The 19,771-nt window shown below is 46.4% G+C and overlaps 2 protein-coding genes across 3 annotated transcripts; one reads left to right on the top strand and one right to left on the bottom strand.

Moving 5' to 3' along the window:
* Window positions 1–8,796: 8,796 nt before the first annotated feature.
* On the top strand, window positions 8,797–11,756 carry LOC123137454 (probable glycosyltransferase At5g20260). Its single transcript, XM_044557215.1, has 3 exons — window positions 8,797–9,108; window positions 10,447–10,616; window positions 10,734–11,756. Exons 1-3 carry the CDS (start codon window positions 8,881–8,883, stop codon window positions 11,749–11,751), a joined length of 1,416 nt encoding a protein of 471 aa, XP_044413150.1. The 5' UTR covers window positions 8,797–8,880; the 3' UTR covers window positions 11,752–11,756.
* Window positions 11,757–12,370: 614 nt separating this feature from the next.
* LOC123137453 (calcium uptake protein, mitochondrial) lies at window positions 12,371–17,306 on the bottom strand. Of its 2 annotated transcripts, XR_006468308.1 has the most exons (9): window positions 16,886–17,306; window positions 16,460–16,527; window positions 16,157–16,380; window positions 15,696–15,779; window positions 14,151–14,364; window positions 13,388–13,564; window positions 13,180–13,299; window positions 12,681–12,956; window positions 12,371–12,577 (listed from the first exon to the last, which is right to left on the bottom strand). XR_006468308.1 is itself a non-coding variant. In XM_044557214.1 (8 exons), exons 1-8 carry the CDS (start codon window positions 17,178–17,180, stop codon window positions 12,741–12,743), a joined length of 1,398 nt encoding a protein of 465 aa, XP_044413149.1. In that variant the 5' UTR covers window positions 17,181–17,305; the 3' UTR covers window positions 12,371–12,740. The 2 variants fall into 2 exon arrangements, 1 of the variants encoding a protein (XP_044413149.1); XM_044557214.1 differs by having other exon boundaries at window positions 12,371–12,956; window positions 16,886–17,305.
* Window positions 17,307–19,771: the final 2,465 nt, after the last annotated feature.

The raw sequence follows: 19,771 nt of genomic DNA, 5'->3' as shown, positions 1-19,771 counted from the left end.
GATTCTAGCTCCAGTGACCGTACGATGTCCATCCAATAGCCGTAGTGCTTCTTCAACCTCTAGTCTTCTTGCTCCAGCCGCCCAAAGCAGCGCCGGTCGTGCCGCATGCTCCTGCCTCCCCGTGGCCGGCTGTGATGCCGTGGAGGCCTCACCGCCTCCTACTACTCCCACCGCTGGTCAGGCCATCCCTCTACTCACCCACACCCCCATGTTATTCTGCAGCGACGGCAGCCTCACACCACAGCTGAACCAGTGGACCCTCGTACTCCTGTCCGCGTGGGCATCCACTATCAACTCTTCCCCGGCTCCGCATCGTCCACTTCATAGGCCTTGCCGTCGTCCACCGCCGTGGTGCTCTTGGCTCGGCGTGGTCAACGTGGTTAACGACCGACTTCCATCGGAAGAGTACTGTACGTGGAGAGGCTGACAGTTGGGTCCATGGCAGCCGCAAGGAAGTGCCTCCTTATTACGCGCAAAATAATTATTCCTCCACCTGACAGCGGGGACCCAGCGGACGGGCCACCGAATTTCGCGAAAAAACGTTTCCCCCCTAACTGCTGGGACCTACCAGCTACATCTTCGCACACAAGGAAGTGCGTCCATATTACGGACAAAAAAAATGATTCGCCCCCTGACTGCTGGGACCCACCAGCTACATCTTCGCATGCAAGGAAGTGCGTCCGGGCAAAAAAAATGATTCGCCCCGCTGACTGTTGGGACCCACCAGCTACATCTTCGCATGCAAGGAATTGCCTGACAGTCGGGACCCACCTGGTCGAAGCATACGTAGCGTTGTCATTTTGGTCGCAAACGTGTACGTACATACTGCTCAATGTAGAGGCGCGCACGTGTTGTAATAGAGGCGCGCATGTAGCATGTACACGTACCTACAACAGCCTGGGTACAAGAAAGTAAATACAGCCACATACGTACATACGGGCGGGGTCTCGTGTACATGGCTGGGTCAGAACGGAGAAACTGCGTCGTCGTCGTGTTCATGGGGAGGCAACGGAATGCGTCGTGTTCATGGGGAGGCAACGGAATGCGTCGTGTTCATCGGGAGGCAACGGAATGCGTTGTGTTCATCGGGAGGCAACGGAACGCATGGGAGCCAACCGGCTTGGACGGAACAGGCGATGGAAACAAGCCCTGGCGTACCGTGAAATGGAGGAAACGGCCTTGTGTTCGACCGGCCACGTTCGAAACGGGATCCTGTTCATCGGGAGGGGCCTGGCGTACCGCAAAACGGAGGAAACGGACCTCCTACGGTCGAAACGGGGTCCTGTTGATCGGGAGGGGTGTGGCGTACCGCAAAACGGACAAAACAGACTTGTGTTGGAGCGCTACGGTCGAAATGGGGGTCATGTTCATCGGGAGGGGTGTGGCGTACCGCAAAACGGGACTCCACGGGATACTGTTCATCTCCACCGTCGACCTCCTCCAGCCTCCACGGGCTACTGTTCATCCACCGTCGACCTCCTCCAGCCTCCACCTGCGACTGTTCATCCATCCTCCACTGCGCGCTACTCCACCGGCTCCTGTTCAACCACCCCTCCACGGGCTACTGTTCATCCACCCCTCCACCGTCTACTGTTCATCCAGCCCTCCACGGGGTCGTCCTGCTCATCCAGCCCTCCATGGGGTCCTGTTCATCTAGCCCCAATCGGCTCGATCGATCGGGGTCCTGTTCATCCAGAGGCAATGCCACGGGGTCCTGTTCATCCACCCCCACCGCTCACTGTTCGTCCAACCCCCCCCCCCCCCCGCAACGCTCACTGTTCATCCAGAGGCAGCATCGATCGGCTTCAGTTAGCAACAGTAGCGAAGGAATCGCTCGATCGGGTTCAGTTAACAGCCATCGATCGATCGCTTGGGTTCAGTAACGCGTAGCCTGCAGTGCAATCGCTCGGGTTCAGTTAGAGCCCAACGCCTTGCTCGGGTTTAGTTAGAGCCAACGCCTCGCACACACGCGCATACGTGTACGAGAGAAATGCGCATCCTCGGCCCCCGGCCTCCCACTGTAACCGGGAACTCGCTGAAATTTTCCTCGCCCTCGTTTCTACCACGATTTTTTCCGTCACGGACGGCCTAAAGAATGTCATGCAGCTGCGTCTCCGGCCCGCCCAGGACGAAAAGCCCATTTTCTTTCATGATTTTTTGTCATAGAAGTAGGAGCCCACCACATCTATGATGATACCGGGTTTTGTCACAATTATCGTCATAGAAGTGTCATAAGTATGACAGGAAAAAAATTCGTTCGGCCCAAAATGTCACGGATGTGTCTTTTTTTTGTAGTGATAGTTATGTTCACCATTGAAAACTACTCCATTTCATGTGATGATCGGTTATGGTTTAGTTGATTTGGATCATGTGATCACTTAGATGTCTATCTAAGTGGGAGTTCTTAAGTAATATGATTAATTGAACTTGAATTTATCATGAACTTAGTACCTGATAGTATTTTGCTTGTCTATGTTGTTGTAGATAGATGGCATGTGTTGTTGTTCCATTGAATTTTAATGTGTTCCTTGAGAAAGCAAAGTTGAAAGATGATGGTAGCAATTACACGGACTGGGTCCGTAACTTGAGGATTATCCTCGTTGCTGCACAGAAGAATTATGTCCTGGAAGCACCGCTCGGTGTCAGGCCTGCAGCAAATGCAACTGACGACGTTAAGAACGTCTGGCAGAGCAAAGCTGATGACTACTCGATAGTTCAGTGTGCCATGCTTTACGGCTTAGAACCGGGACTTCAACGACGTTTTGAACATCATGGAGCATATGAAATGTTTCAGGAGTTGAAGTTAATATTTCAAGCAAATGGCCAGATTGAGAGATATGAAGTCTCCAATAAGTTCTATAGCTGCAAGATGGAGGAGAATAGTTCTGTCATTGAACATATACTCAAAATGTCTGGGTATAATAATCACTTGATTCAACTGGGAGTTAATCTTCCTGATGATAGTGTCATTGACAGAATTCTTCAATCACTACCACCAAGCTACAAGAGCTTTGTGATGAACTATAATATGCAAGGGATGAACAAGACAATTCCCAAGCTCTTCGCAATGCTAAAAGCTGCGGAGGTAGAAATCAAGAAGGAGCATCAAGTGTTGATGGTCAACAAGACCACCAGTTTCAACAAAAAGGGTAAAGGGAAGAAGAAGGGTAACTTCAAGAAGAACGACAAACAAGTTGCTTCTCAAGAGAAGAAACCCAAGTCTAGACCTAAGCCAAAGACTGAGTGCTTCTACTGCAAGCAGACTGGACACTGGAAGCAGAACTGCCCCAAGTATTTGGCGGATAAGAAGGATGGCAAGGTGAACAAAGGTATATGTGATATACATGTTATTGATGTGTACCTTACTAGAGCTCGCGGTAGCACCTGGGTATTTGATACTGGTTCTATTGCTAATATTCGCAAATTGAAATAGGGACTACGGATTAAGCGAGGACTAGCTAAGGATGAGGTGACGATGCGCATGGGAAATGGTTCCAAAGTTGATGTGATCGCTGTCGGCACGCTACCTCTACATCTACCTTCGGGATTAGTTTTAGACCTAGATAATTGTTATTTGGTGCCAGCGTTGAGCATGAACATTATATCTGGATCTTGTTTGATGCGAGACGGTTATTCATTTAAATATGAGAATAATGGTTGTTCTATTTATATGAGTAATATCTTTATGGTCATGCACACTTGAAGAGTGGTCTGTTCGTGCTAAATCTCGATGGTAGTGACCACATATTCATAATGTTGAAGCCAAAAGATGCAGAGTTGATAATGATAGTGCAACTTATTTGTGGCACTGCCGTTTGGGTCATATTGGTGTAAAGCGCATGAAGAAACTCCATACTGATGGACTTTTGGAATCACTTGATTATGAATCACTTGGTACTTGTGAACCATGCCTCATGGGCAAGATGACTAAAACGCCGTTCTCCAGAACTATGGAGCGAGCAACAGATTTATTGGAAATCATACATACTGATGTATGTGGTCCGATGAATATTGAGGCTCGCGGCGGGTATCGTTATTTTCTCACCTTCACAGATGATTTGAGCAGATATGGGTATATCTACTTAATGAAACATAAATCTGAAACATTTGAAAAGTTCAAAGAATTTTAGTGTGAAGTGGAAAATCATCGTAACAAGAAAATAAAGTTTCTACGATCTGATCGTGGAGGAGAATATTTGAGTTACGAGTTTGGTCTACATTTGAAACAATGTGGAATAGTTTCGCAACTCACGCCACCTGGAACACCACAGCGTAATGGTGTGTCTGAACATCATAATTGTACTTTACTAGATATGGTACGATCTATGATGTCTCTTACTGATTTACCGCTATCATTATGGGGTTATGCATTAGAGACGACTGCATTCACATTAAATAGGGCACCATCAAAATCCTTTGAGACGACGCCTTATGAACTATGGTTTGGTAAGAAACCTAAGTTGTCGTTTCTTAAAGTATGGGGTTGCGATGCTTATGTGAAAAAGCTTCAACCAGATAAGCTCGAACCCAAATCGAAGAAATGTGTCTTCATAGGATACCCAAAGGAAACTGTTGGGTACACCTTCTATCACAGATCCGAAGGCAAGACATTTGTTGCTAAGAATAGATCCTTTCTAGAGGAGTTTCTCTCAAAAGAAGTGAGTGGGAGGAAATTAGAACTTGATGAGGTAACTGTACCTGCTCCCTTATTGGAAGTAGTTCATCACAGAAACCGGTTCCTGTGACAACTACACCAATTAGTGAGGAAGCTAATGATATTGATCATGAAACTTCAGATCAAGTTTCTACCGAACCTCGTAGGTCAACCAGAGTAGGATCCGCACCAGAGTGGTATGGTAATCCTATTCTAGATATCATGTTACTTGACCATGGCGAACCTACGAACTATGAGGAAGCGATGATGAGCCCAGATTCCGCAAAATGGCTTGAGGCCATGAAATCTGAGATGGGATCCATGTATGAGAACAAAGTGTGGACTTTGGTTGACTTGCCCGATGATCGGCAAGCCATCAAGAATAAATGGATCTTCAAGAAGAAGACCGACGCTGATGGTAATGTTACTATCTATAAAGCTCGACTTATTGTGAAAGGTTTTCGACAAGTTCAAGGGGTTGACTACGATGAGACTTTCTCACCTGTAGCGATGCTTAAGTCTGTCCGAATCATGTTAGCAATTGCCGCATTTTATGATTATGAAATTTGGCAAATGGATGTCAAAACTGCATTCCTGAATGGATTTCTGGAAGAAGAGTTGTATATGATGCAACCAGAAGGTTTTGTCGATCCGAAAGGTGCTAACAAAGTGTGCAAGCTCCAGCGATCCATTTATGGACTGGTGCAAGCCTCTCGGAGTTGGAATAAACGCTTTGATAGTGTGATCAAAGCATATGGTTTTTTACAGACTTTTGGAGAAGCCTGTATTTACAAGAAAGTGAGTGGGAGCTCTGTAGCATTTCTGATATTATATGTGGACAACATATTGTTAATTGGAAATGATATAGAATTTTTGGATAGCATAAAAGGATATTTGAATAAAAGTTTTTCAATGAAAGACCTCGATGAAGCTTCTTATATATTGGGCATGAAAATCTATAGAGATATATCAAGACGCTTAATTGGACTTTCACAAAGCACATACCTTGATAAAGTTTTGAAGAAGTTCAAAATGGATAAAGCAAAGAAAGGGTTCTTGCCTGTATTACAAGGTGTGAAGTTGATTCAGACTCAATGCCCGACCACTTCAGAAGATAGAGAGAAAATGAAAGATGTTCCCTATGCTTCAACCATAGGCTCTATCATGTATGCAATGCTGTGTACCAGACCTGATGGGTGCCTTGCTATTAGTTTAGCAGGGAGGTACCAAAGTAATCCAGGAGTGGATCACTGGACAGCGGTCAAGAACATCCTAAAATACCTGAAAAGGACTAAGGATATGTTTCTCGTTTATGGAGGTGACAAAGAGCTAGTCGTAAATGGTTACGTCGATGCAAGCTTTGACACTGATCCGGACGATTCTAAATCACAAACCGGATACGTGTTTATATTGAACGATGGAGCTGTCAGTTGGTGTAGTTGTAAACAAAGTGTCGTGGCGGGATCTACGTGTGAAGCGGAGTACATAGCTGCTTCGGAAGCAGCAAATGAAGGAGTCTGGATGAAGGAGTTCATATTCGATCTAGGTGTCATACCTAGTGCATCAGGTCCAATAAAATTTTTTGTGACAATACTGGTGCAATTGCCTTGGCAAAGGAATCCAGATTTCACAAGAGAACCAAGAACATCAAAAGACGCTTCAATTCATCCGGGATCAAGTCCAGGTGGGAGACATAGAGATTTGCAAGATACATACGGATCTGAATGTTGCAGACCTGTTGACTAAGCCTCTTCCATGAGCAAAACATGATCAGCACCAAGACTCCATGGGTGTGAGAATCATTATTGTGTAATCTAGATTATTGACTCTAGTGCAAGTGAGAGACTGAAGAAAATATGCCCTAGAGGCAATAATAAAGTTATTATTTATTTCCTCATATCATGATAAATGTTTATTATTCATGCTAGAATTGTATTAACTGGAAACATAATACATGTGTGAATACATAGACAAACATAGTGTCACTAGTATGCCTCTACTTGACTAGCTCATTAATCAAAGATGGTTAAGTTTCCTAAGCATAGACATGAGTTGTCATTTGATTAACGAGATCACATCATTAGCAGAATGATGTGATTGACTTGACCCATTCCGTTAGCTTAGCACTTGATCGTTTAGTATGTTGCTATTGCTTTCTTCATGACTTATACATGTTCCTATGACTGAGATTATGCAACTTCCGTTTACCGGAGGAACACTTTGTGTGCTACCAAACGTCACAACGTAACTGGGTGATTATAAAGGTGCTCTACAGGTGTCTCCAAAGGTACTTGTTGAGTTGGCGTATTTCGAGATTAGGATTTGTCACTCCAATTGTCGGAGAGGTATCTCTGGGCCCTCTCGGTAATGCACATCACTATAAGCCTTGCAAGCAATGTAGCTAATGAGTTAGTTATGGGATGATGCATTACATAACGAGTAAAGAGACTTGCCGGTAACGAGATTGAACTAGGTATTGAGATACCGACGATCGAATCTCGGGCAAGTAACATACCGATGACAAAGGGAACAACGTATGTTGTTATGCGGTTTGACCGATAAAGATCTTCGTAGAATATGTGGGAACCAATATGAGCATCCAGGTTCCGCTATTGGTTATTGACCAGAGACGTGTCTCGGTCATGTCTACATAGTTCTCGAACCCATAGGGTCCGCACGCTTAAAGTTCGGTGACGATCGGTATTATGAGTTTTTGTGTTTTGATGTACCGAAGGTAGTTCGAAGTCTTGGATATGATCAGGGACATGACGAGGAGTCTTGAAATTGTCAAGACGTAAAGATCGATATATTGGATGACTATGTTCGGACACCGGAAGTGTTTCGGGAGGTTTTGGACATTTACCGGAGTATCGGGGGGTTACCGGAACCCCCTGGGAAGTATATTGGGCCTAATGGGCCTTAGTGGGAGAGGAGGAGGGGCAGCCAAGGCAGCCGCGCGGCCCCTCCCCCTCTAGTCCGAATTGGACAAGGAAGGGGGGGCGCCCCCCTTTTTCCTTCTCCTCCTCTCTCCCTTCCTTCCCTTCTCCTACTCCTACAAGGAAAGGAGGAGTCCTACTCCCGGTGGGAGTAGGACTTCCCCCTTGGCGCGCCCTCCTCCTGGCCGGCCGCCTCCCCCCCTTGCTCCTTTATATATGGGGGCAAGGGGGCACCTCTAGACACAAGTTGATCTGTTGATCTCTTCCAGTCGTGTGCGGTGCCCCCCTCCACCATATTCCAACTCGGTCATATCGTAGCGGTGCTTAGGCGAAGCCCTGCATCGGTAGCAACATCATCACCGTCATCACGCCGTCGTGCTGACGGAACTCTCCCGTGAAGCTCTGCTGGATCGGAGTTCGCGGGACGTCATCGAGCTGAACGTGTGCTGAACTCGAGGGTGTCGTACGTTCGGTACTTGGATCGGTCGGATCGTGAAGACGTACGACTACATCAACCGCGGTGTGCTAACGCTTTCGCTTTCGGTCTACGAGGGTACGTGGATAACACTCTCCCCTCTCGTTGCTATGCATCACCATGATCTTGCATGTGCGTAGATTTTTTTTTTTTGAAATTACTACGTTCCCTAACAGGCATTTCACCTCCCCGCTGCTGGATCTGACTACCACTCCTCGCTTTAAAACCCGTTGTCTATTTCAAAAACCGTTTCTGAAACAAAAACGCTTACACAGCTGAGCTGCAGAAACGTGCGCGTGGGTGCGGGTGCTCTTGTCCGTCTGACCAAAAGACGATCCGACGGACACGGAGCCGATGGACGGGCGCGTGTGATCGGCCAGCGGAAGGTAAGCTTATTCAAAAAGAAAAAAAAAACATCCAAAGTTTGAAGTCGTGGATACGCGACAGGAGAAGGTGACCGACTCCCACACCCAGTGCATCACTCAAAAAGGTCGCTGCGCGCCGCGGGTGGCTCCTCCTGGTCCTCATCTTACTCTGCCACAGTGACACGCTGCGCTGAGGCGGCAGTAGACACGTAGATATCTCTGGAGATCAGTTGCGCACCGCGCGAGCTCTGGATTCAAATGCAGCATGCAACGAACCTAGTACCAGATTTACCGAGTCAAACGTGATTAGCCTCTTGTTAACACACAAACGGCTAGTGCAGCTCATAGTCAAGGCTCAAGAGGCACGTAGCATTGTACACCAGTGAGGAGGCGAGTAGCCAGCGGCCGGTCGCGGAAGGATCTCTCGCTAATCGCTACGACCTTGCACGCATGGAGAGGAACGGTGGTGAACGGGCCGCCGCCATTGCGGTGCCGCTTATCGCCTTCGTCATCGTCGCGACGGCCGTCGTGCTGCCGTCAACTGTCTGGGGTGGAAGAGCAGGGAGCCATAACAGAGAGCGCGGGTACCGGCACCAGGAGCACTTTGTGCGGCACGTCCCGGGCGAGCCCCAGAAAGCGAGGCTGCTACCGGCGACTACTCAGGCCATCAACAAGAAGGTAATCTACTGTAGCACGCGTGCATGGCTGCATGCACAACCTACGTAGCACGGATACTGCGACACCGATACGGTGATACGGGTACGGCGATACAGAATACGGCAATTTCTAAAAACAGCAATATGGCGATACGGCAAGCATATATAGATAATAATAAAATGACATGTAATAAAACCAACATAATAGAATATGTGAGATGAGATCAAAATACCGCCTCACTGATTGCCTGATTGCTTCCATGTCTTCTTTCTTTTCACTTTTGAATGATCATCCAGGCCCTCGACTCCTCAATTTCTCATGGTGTATGCAAAATAGAAAATACATCACATGATAGTAGATTTGATAATATGAAACAGACAAGCATGAAAATTGAAAAGGTTGTAAACAAGTTGGCTTGTAGCAGTAGCATACCAAATGATGAAATGAATATAAACTTCCTTGTTCTCAGCCTCCAACAAGTTTCAATTCTAAATTCTCAATGGCCATAGACAAATAATGCAAAAGTTCTCAATGGCTACTCCCCGCAGATGACATGGTGTATACTTGTATCTTCTTCCCTAGCAATGGGAGGCAACAGCAATATCAGCAAGTAATTTTACCCCACAAACATCAACAACCAGCAAGCCAGCAACATCAACTAGCAATTTTATCCAACAAGCATCATCCTTAGCGAGCACTTTTATCCAACCAACATTAGCTAGCAGGAACAGATCGAACTATTACTAGAGTATACACCTATGAGCTATGACTATGAGAGTGCTATTACTGCCTACATAAACGGATCAACGATACATAAAGCCAGCAGTAGACAAGCCCCAAGCATACATGAATGGATCAACCATACATCAGTACAACATCGGGGCTCGGGTGTTTACCTTGTGTCGCCGGCGGAGAAGAGCAGAAGAGAGTCAGAGATGCGATTCCAGGAAGTTGGGGTGGCGGCGGCGGCGAGCCACTCCAGGCGGCGGCGGCGGCGGCGGCGGTGGCGCCCTCGATCCCTTCCTGGTGAGTGGTGACGACAGGGTGCGAGAGAACTAGGTTTAGTCGACCCATCGTGGGCTATTGGGCTCGCTCGGGGCTGCCTCGGCGTGTCCCAGCCGTGTCTCGCGTGTTTCACAGCCGTATCGGCATTTTTTTTTCTTTTTAAATCAAAAAAGGGATACTTCTGGGATACCCGTATCTAAGCCGTATCTGGCGTATCGGGGTATCGGTGGCGTACGGGACGGCGATACAGAGATTTCTGCCGTATCGGTGCTTCGTAGTGCACAACGTGTAGTGGCGGTGATGAATTGTTCGCTAGCTAGGTACTAGGTAGAATCTGACGTTGCGTTTATATAGGTGGTCGGAGGCGTGATCGAGGAAGGCCTGGCTCGGTCTCGGGTGGCCATCCGCCGGGCGGCTCGCGCGCTCAGGGACGAGAGCGTCCGCCGGATACGGAGCTTCGGGGACGTCGGCGACGCTTTTGCGCCGCGAGGCGCCATCTACCGCAATGCCAGGGCCTTCCACAGGTACGTCGTACCTGAGTATCTAGCTTTTCATATATTTTTTAAGAAACAACGGCGACGATGTGTCGTCATTTAAAAAAAAATAGTTAAACGACTGATGTATTGCGATGGATCACTCAGGAGCTACGTGGAGATGGAGAGGAGGATGAAGATATGGACGTACCAGGAGGGGGAGCCGCCGCTGGCGCACCTCGGCCCGGGCACCGACATCTACTCCATCGAGGGCCAGTTCCTGTACGAGATAGAGGACCCCCGGAACCGCTTCGCCGCGCGCCGCCCCGGCGAGGCCAACGTCTTCCTGCTCCCCATCAGCGTATGCAACCTCGTCCACTACGTCTACCGCCTCAACACCACCGCCTACCTCGCGCCGCTGCGCCGCCTGGTCGCGGACTACGTCCGCGTGGTCGCCGAGAGGCACCCGTACTGGAACCGCTCCGGCGGCACCGACCACGTCCTCGTGTCGTGCCACGACTGGGCGCCACTAGTCTCGGAGGGGAACCGGCAGCTCTACGGCAACGCGATCCGGGTTCTGTGCAACGCCAACACCTCCGAGGGCTTCACGCCCAGGAAGGACGCGACGCTGCCGGAGGTGAACCTCGCCGACGGCGTCCTCCGCAGGCCGACGTTCGGCCTGCCGCCCGAGAACCGGACCACACTCGCCTTCTTCGCCGGTGGGATGCACGGCGACATACGCAGAAACCTCCTGCAGCACTGGGTCGGCAGAGACCCGGACATGCACGTCCACGAGTACCTCCACGCCGGGCAGGACTACCATGCGCTCATGACCAGGGCGCGGTTCTGCCTCTGCCCCAGCGGCTTCGAGGTGGCGAGCCCGAGGGTGGTGGAGTCCGTCTTCGCCGGCTGCGTGCCGGTGATCATCTCGGAGGGGTACCCGCTGCCCTTCAGCGACGTGCTGGACTGGAGCAAGATGTCGGTGACGGTGCCGGCGGCTAGGATACCGGAGCTGAAGGCCATCCTGCGGGGCGTGTCAGAGAGGAGGTACCGTGTGCTGCGTGCCAGGGTGCTGCAGGCGCAGCGGCACTTCGTGCTCCACCGGCCGGCGAGGCGGTTCGACATGATTCACATGGTGCTGCACTCCATCTGGCTCAGGAGGCTCAACGTCAGGCTACCGTACTGATTCCTGGTGTCTGTTTCTGTGTCTGTATGTACATCTATCGTGTGTATTTGATTTTGTAGGAATCGTCGGTTCAAGAGGAAGATGCAGTTGCATGAAACTGAACTGAATACTACTAGTATAGATTTGCCATGAAGTGTATCATCGGTTTGCCATGAAATAAGTACTGTATAACATAGGACACGGTGACAGGCTCCTACAAATCAAAGATAGAGATAGTTCCCCCGGTTTCAAATTTTAGGACATGTTTTCGTTTATTAAAAGTCAAACATGTCTATATTTGACTAAGCTTAAGAAAAAAATATCAACATGCACAATACAAAATTAGTACCATTAGATTTACCATGAAGTGTACTTTCGCATTTTAGTACTTATTAAATATTTTAAGTGTTCGATAGCTTATTCTATAGAAACAGAAAACCTAATATGCACTAACATTGTGGAGCGTAGGGAGCATTTGACACGGGCTGCCATTTAGCTTCTAACCTGATGAGCAACAGGAGAAATTCGAAGATATAGAAGTACAAAAGATCTAGTGAACAATTTTGTTTGTCTAGGCCGTCTTCAACCTTGGCAAAGCCTGAAAGGTGTCGGCACGAGAACACAAGGACACAGGGAGAACTTGGGAGAGAGTAAACGAGGTTCAAAGTCGCATGTTCATTACATCAGTGAAGGAGAGATCTGTCAACTGAGCCCTTGGGCCAGAACAGAATTGTGTTATTTACAGCTACTACATAATTGGACAACTTTGATCTGCAGGACAATATGTACAACAAGATCGTGTCTGCTGACATCTAGCGGTTGTTGTATTCATTCTTCAGCTCAGATCCTGCCATGACCAAAACCATCAGAGATACCAGCTATATATGCAAGTGGAATGTTAATGCGACAGAAGCAACTAACTTCATATTTGTTGAGCATGGCCTACGTACATCAAATAGAAAGTGGCCCAGGGCAACAGAAGGCTAATCTTGTTAGTATCAAGATATATTCTACTGAAGCAGCATTTGTTGAAAAGAACACTTCGTACAGTTCAGCCAGCAGGAGAATACCCCCATTAAACCTGGAGTGGTGGGCTGGCGAATATTGATTTCCCGTCTTTGTAGTGCCCTCAAGAACTCCTCTGAGCTTAGGTTCCCATCACAGTTTGCATCAAACACATGGAAAATGACATCCACCACCTTATCAGTCAAGTCCACCCCACAAACCTATAAAAAAAGATCATTAAAGCAATAAAAAAATCCGAACTAGTAATAACCAAGTGGGTAACTAGAGCGTATCAGCTATCAGCTAACTGTCCAGCTAGCACAGAATGGCTACACAGTGGGAAAAGGCCAGTGATTATCGTTAGAAAGCTTAAGATAAATACTTCTACTGGAATTAGGTATTTCAGACTACATCTATAATAAATACAATTATGGAAGACCATACATGAGTTGCAGCACGTTTTAGATCCTGCTTTGTCAACAAACCGTTTACTTTTCCATAGCTGAAGATAGCCATTGCAAATGGTTCCAATCTTCGCCGCAGATCAGCAAAAGCCTTGAACTCCTGAATTTCCAAATAACATCAATGATCTTTTAAAACATGGTTGGCTCAAGAAATATAACCGGGAAATCGGGATAGCAAACTGCCAAACCTCAAAGGTAATGCGCAGATCCTTGACATCAGGAGATTCATCAAAATCGTCAACTCTGTCAAGTAGCTTGTTTATATGATTCATGTCAGCAGAAGCAACCATGGATAATGCAAAGTCCTTAGCAGATATTGTCTTGGATGATTTTATATCATAGTGACTGAACTCCAAGCGAACGATCTGAAGATGGTTGAACAAACAAAATGCTATCAGACCAGAGATTACACCAATTAATTTGGAATTTTTATACAGAAAATGTTCATCCTTTTCGGCCCATTAACAGGGTTTATAGATCTGGATTTATGTCTCTGTGTGGGGGTTGGTCACTGTGTGGATATTACAAGGTAGAATAAAATAAACATGCTTCACTAATTTCACAGCTAGTGGAAAATAAAATTGATGAATAGTAGTAGAGTCGTCAAAATTTTGACCATCACACTGTTTTAGGCTTCGGAGACAGACAACACAAAAACAAGTTCATTACAGCTTGTGTTTGACTCTTTGTACTAAGTATACAACTTAAAGATATGTCCTACTTGTGTTTATCACTGTTCCTAGAGACAACCATGTAGCTTAGAAACTGAGTTGGCACATATGTTCACGGTATGATGGATTTTGGGGTGACTGTACAATATCCATGAATACATACACGCACAAAATGGGTTACATGACCCACAACACAGGACTATAGAGAATCTTGCGTCAGTAATAAGATGCTGGAACGTAAATATTTCAACAACAGAAGATTAAAAAGGAAAAAAATCACCTCATCTTGTAATTGCTTCAAAAAATCAGAGAACTTTTCATAGTGTAGATGGTCACTGCCATCCTTGCCAAAAAAGTACTCAAGCAGTCCGCCGTCTTCCACTGGCTGACCAACCTTGAGTCCAATACGTAACCCATCCCTGTGGGCAGATCCTTGCCTATTATAGGACCGCATCAACGCCATTACTTTCTTAAACTCTTCTTTATCTATTTCCCTGAGAATGATAAATAGCAGATGAGAATACTGAAATAACAGAGAAAATTCTTGCCAAATTTGGTTCATACCCTTCTGCATCATGAAATAACAAGTGAGATGATTGAACACGGATAAGAAAGCAGGTCTTTTTCTGCACGCCAATGGTGACATGTAAACAACAATAAAGCACAAACACGGAAATATTTAAATGGATCCTTGCGTAGATCCCATAGAAAAGAGGAAAGCATACCTTTAACGGCTTCAAAGAGCTTTAAAATTAAAAATAAAACAAATGCAGAAGAAAGAACTACCACTTAGGAGTACCACATCTTTCTTTTCCCTATCAGAATTTGTTCCAGGTGGACTCTAAAGCAGCTATATTCTTAGATACTTGGTCTATACTGTCTATATGGCTTGAATTGCCTCAGTGATCTGCTTGCGCAAAATTTCATTAATTTATTAGCAGGACTCTTGGACTCAACACTCAAGGTATGGTCTATGTTGTTAAGACAAAAGAAATTAAAATAGAACCACGATATACAGACTTGATAAATCTAACGGGCTGGATTTCTTGCTAAGAGAAGCAAAATGGATAGTAGGTCAGCCCCACACATCTAATATATGGTTTCCGTATGGATATGGTACTTTTTCAGCTGGCAATTTGGCATGTGCTTCTACTGAACTTATGCTAAAAGTATAGAGTCATTTGTTTGCCACCAGAGCATATCAGAAATTCTAATCAACAAAACTTATCAAGTCCAGTTAGAGGAAGCATAATAAGGTGACATAAGCGGGCCATAAGAGTTGCCACATCAGATTTGAGATGAGTTGAAGAGAGGAAAAGAGAGAGAAAAAGAGTGGACTGTAGACTTTGTGAGAGAATGAGGTGGTCCATACATTAATGACATAGTATATATCTATGGCTAACTATTACATACTCCCTCCGTCCGGAAATACTTGTCATCAAAATGGATAAAAAGGGATGTATCTAGTTCTAGATACATCCCTTTTTATCCATTTTGATGACATAGTTCTAGATACATCCCTTTTTATCCATTTTGATGACAAGTATATTCGGACGGAGGGAGTATATGAGTAGGCTCTTAGGTTGACTGGAAATGATGTGGCAATGAGATAGAGCCAGCAAGTGGTTCTATTATTAGCCATGCTCTCAACAGAAAAGAAAATGCAGGAATATTTATTTCCTTCACATGTCACTAGCTAGAAAGACTATACAAATTAACATCATAGTTGATCTGGGGTAAGACTATTTAGAGAACAGAGGCATATCAATCTCAAGAGTGCAATGATACAATTAAAATTGGTTCCAGCGGCTGGAAGATGGCTTACCCATTGTGGTCAAGGTCAAACATCTTGAAAGCTATATTGAAGCTCGACTCAGGAATGCTAAGCAATGTCACAAAAAAGATATACCTGCACAAGGCAACATAAGCAGTTCAAGAAATGCATTGAGTTAATATCACTAATGGTTGCAGAGAGTATGAAACCACACCTGCAGACTAACAGGTAGAGGCATGCAAATGCTAATAGCCTAATACCATAGTGGCACCTATATACCTACATATATTATTATCTATAAGCATGCATGCTCGTTAAGAAGATTCAAGCTCAATAGGCATTACCTATATAATATCTGTGTGGCAGCTTTGTGAAGTACTACGTATAACATTACAAATTGTAGTATAATAATTAGACAACTACAAAAACCTTCCTATCTGGTAGTAGAAAATTGGATACCACGTCAAATGGGAAATATGCTAGGCATTTCAGCTGAAGCCAGGACCACTTACTCGGCAAAGGAGATGAGCCCATCGCCGTTTGTGTCGAACAGCATGAAAAACTCAGAAGGAGCACACTGTAGCTCGCCAGGGTTGCGCTCTCCTCTGAGTCTTCCTTCCCTGACAACATTAGATTCGGATGGAGGGAAAACGGGAACAATAGCCCTCATCAAGTCGGCAGGTAACATGTAGACTTCGCCCTCCGGGTTCCGGATGGACGCAAAGTACTCAAAGATCTATCAGGAAGAACACCACAATTAGAACATTGCTAGTTTATCGAATCACATAAGCATGCAGCATGACATATATAGTTACCTTCTCAGGAGGGCTGCGCGTCCGGATGCGCTTCTCATAGTTGAAGAACACCCTTCTGCGATATGAGTCTGCAAAGCGAAGCGAAGAAAAAGGACGGTGAGCAATTGCTCCGCTTCCAGGAATCCGTCATATGAGCATTAGGATTGATTGAGGACAACAAATGGCGGGAATGTTCTCTCAGCATATGATCGGACGAAGAGCGCTATTCGTAAGTGGCCGATCCATACGGAAATCGTCGTTTCTCTCTCCTCACAAAACTCCAAGCAGAAACATGGCTCACAAAATTCCAAACGGAAACTTCCTTGGCAAAATTCCAACCAGAAACTAGGCGTGGGAGGCACATGAATCGATCAGGTTATAAAGCTTTTGCGAATTATAAAATGCATGGGTGCAGCCGTACGAGAGATGAGTAACAAGGGCACGCACCTCGGAAGAGGAACCTGCGCTTCTCCTCCTCGGGCTCCTCCGCGGTGCCCACGTCGCCAAAGCCCGCATCCGCCACGGCGAAGCCCCCCTGGCCCGAGTCCGCGAGCGGCTGCGGCGAAGGGGGGAGCAGCCAGATCCCCAGCCCCGACCCGACAGCCAGCGCGGCCGCCACCGTGGCGGCATCGGCTGCCCTCGCGTCGCGGCGGGGCGCGGCGCCCTCGGCGGCGGCCGCGGAGAAGGCCCGGAGCCGCCGAACGGCGGATCGGAGGAGCGAGGCGCGGGCCAGCGCGGCCATGGCGGTGGTGGGATTGACGTGCGTTCTCGGAAGGGAAGGGAAGGGAAGGGAAGGGGAGGAGAGGAAGCGGCGATGCGGGGGCGCACGGGGTGGGACGCGGGGGCCTTGGCCGAAATGTGAGGCAAGGAACGGGAGATTAGCGTGGGCCTAAAAGCTGCCATTATTGGGGCCCTTTTATGGTCGGTCGCGAGACGACGACCCGACCGGTTTTCTAGCGCCATCGCCTCGACCCAGACGACACGAACACAACCGAGCCAGGTGCTGCTGCTTTTCCATTGGTTCGTGAGGAAAAACAACAGAGGAAATGCCCTGCCCGTGTGGTTCTTCTTCCCGCTGCACCTCCTCCGGTTGCTGTGCAGCATCCCGTTTGTTTTTCTTCTGCTATCACGTGGTCACCCTCCTCTCCTCTGGTCCGCGTGCCGAGGACGTGCTATGCTCACTCATGGAATCGGGTTCGATCTCCGGACATAGACTAGTTTCAACTGTTGTGACAGTTGTACGTCTGGTTGGAGCGGCTGAATATTTAAACTCGAAGACACACAGTTCCGGACACACAATCCTCACTGTATTCTCCTTTGAGCTAAGATCACATAGACCTCGCCCAACAGTAGTGGTAAGTCTTCATAGATGACTTTCAAACTTTCACAGACTTGGTTACTTGGCAATCCACAATTCCTCTTGGATACTCAGACCATGACGCCTAACCGTCTGGAGGATACACAGTCCTCAAAGGTAACAAGCATCGGTTCCACACAAGAACAACCTCTTCAGTGATGCTCGATCACTTTGGGTTTGTAGGTTTGGGTTTGGGATTTGGGTTTTCCTCACTTGATGATTTTCGCTCAAAGTCCTCGGAGGATGGGATGCTCTCAAATGACAAGTGTCAGTTTCTCTCAGAGCAGCCAACCAGCTAGTGATTGTAAGGGGCGGCTATTTATAGCCTAGGGTGCAGTCCGACATGATAAGACATAAATGCCCTTGCCTGATATGACCGTTAGGTGGTAGGATATTTTTGGACAGCTGGCGCGTAACACCGCAACGGTCGGATTTGAGGTTCGAATTCCTCAGGGCTATCATGTTCCTCACTGTGTAGGCAATCCACACTAGCGAATTCCTAACTCCTTAATCAGAACAAATTCCTCAGAGATCAGAAGATATTCGTCTCTGTCACTGAAGAAATTGAAGGGACTACTATAAGATTTCCAATGGCTTCACTCGAAGGATTGGATAGGTGTAGGATTTTGAGATGAGCATCACATGGAAATCTGTTTCCTTAGTATTACCTCGACCTCCTTTAACAGTGCGATGTTCCCTATGACTCAAAAGAGAGAAAATGAAACTATGAAAATGAAAGTCTTCGCGCTTCATAATCCTCACATGAATATCCAAGTCTTCAAGGTCACACCAATTTCTTCACTTTCAAAGTTTTCAGGAGAACCAAAGTTTTCAGCCGAAGACATATATTTTTAGGGGTCGACTTTCACTGTAAATATCAAACTCCTCATCGACTTATAGAGCCTGTGTACACTCACAACCATATTATTTCCTTAACCTTTAAGTCTTCAATACACCAAAATCACTAAGGGGCACTAGATGCACTTACAGAATTAAACTCTTTATTTACTCTTTGTTCAATACATCAACGAACTTTAGGATGGTAACTAATATGCTGTATTTTCCCCTGCCCACAACAAGTTACTCTATTAGGCCTCATGATCTGATATTTTTCTCTTTTTAGTGGTTTCTGAAGCAATTTACTGATGATTACCTTGCAAACTACATGACCGGAGTGGAGGCAACTAAGGTTAAAGTATATAATTCACGCTACCATGATAATGCTCTAAAAGTCTTCCTGAAGGCGGTGAAGGATGGGTGGACGATCGTCACAAGGGGTTGGACAAAAGTTGTTCGTGCCTATGGCATGCAGGAAGGCACATTATGGGCATTCCGCTTCTTTAACAACATTGGCAGTCAAAATGATTTACACTTGTCTCTTCACCTTTACCGTCTGTAAATATTGTGGTTCACCATAGTTAATTATTGTCTAATCCTGTAATTACTGAACATATTGTACTGACAATTTTATTTATGGATTCATTGTTGAACCATTCTGCTGAGAATTTGAATTGCACGTTTCATATTTCAGATTTTTCAATTCGAATAATAAATTACAACAAAAAAAATGTACAGGAGCAAATAAAATAATGTGCACATGGTTAGAAAGAAAACAACGTGTGCGATGAAAAAAAACAGACGGTTCTTTGACGTGAAACATTTGCGATGCCCGTCGGACACACACACGGTTTCGTCTCATATGCGTGTGCGATTCATGGTAATATGGCAAATGTTTCAAACGAGTGTGAGTGTGTGATAGGAATATCAATCGCACACAGTTATGAAAATATACACGTTGGCGTTAGTAGAGGCACCGCACACATTTTACATTCTTGAACCGTGTGCGATAACGTACCTATCACAAACATATCGGCGGATTAAATGTTGGTGTCCACCTTTTTCACACGACTATAGCGGCCTAATCGTTTTGGATGTCTCTCTGATCAGAAACGTAACATCGAGATGTAACGTGTGGG

This window comes from Triticum aestivum, chromosome 6B, assembly GCF_018294505.1.
Source record: "Triticum aestivum cultivar Chinese Spring chromosome 6B, IWGSC CS RefSeq v2.1, whole genome shotgun sequence".
Taxonomy (NCBI): Eukaryota; Viridiplantae; Streptophyta; class Magnoliopsida; order Poales; family Poaceae; genus Triticum; species Triticum aestivum.
This window is presented reverse-complemented; position numbering and strand designations above follow the sequence as displayed.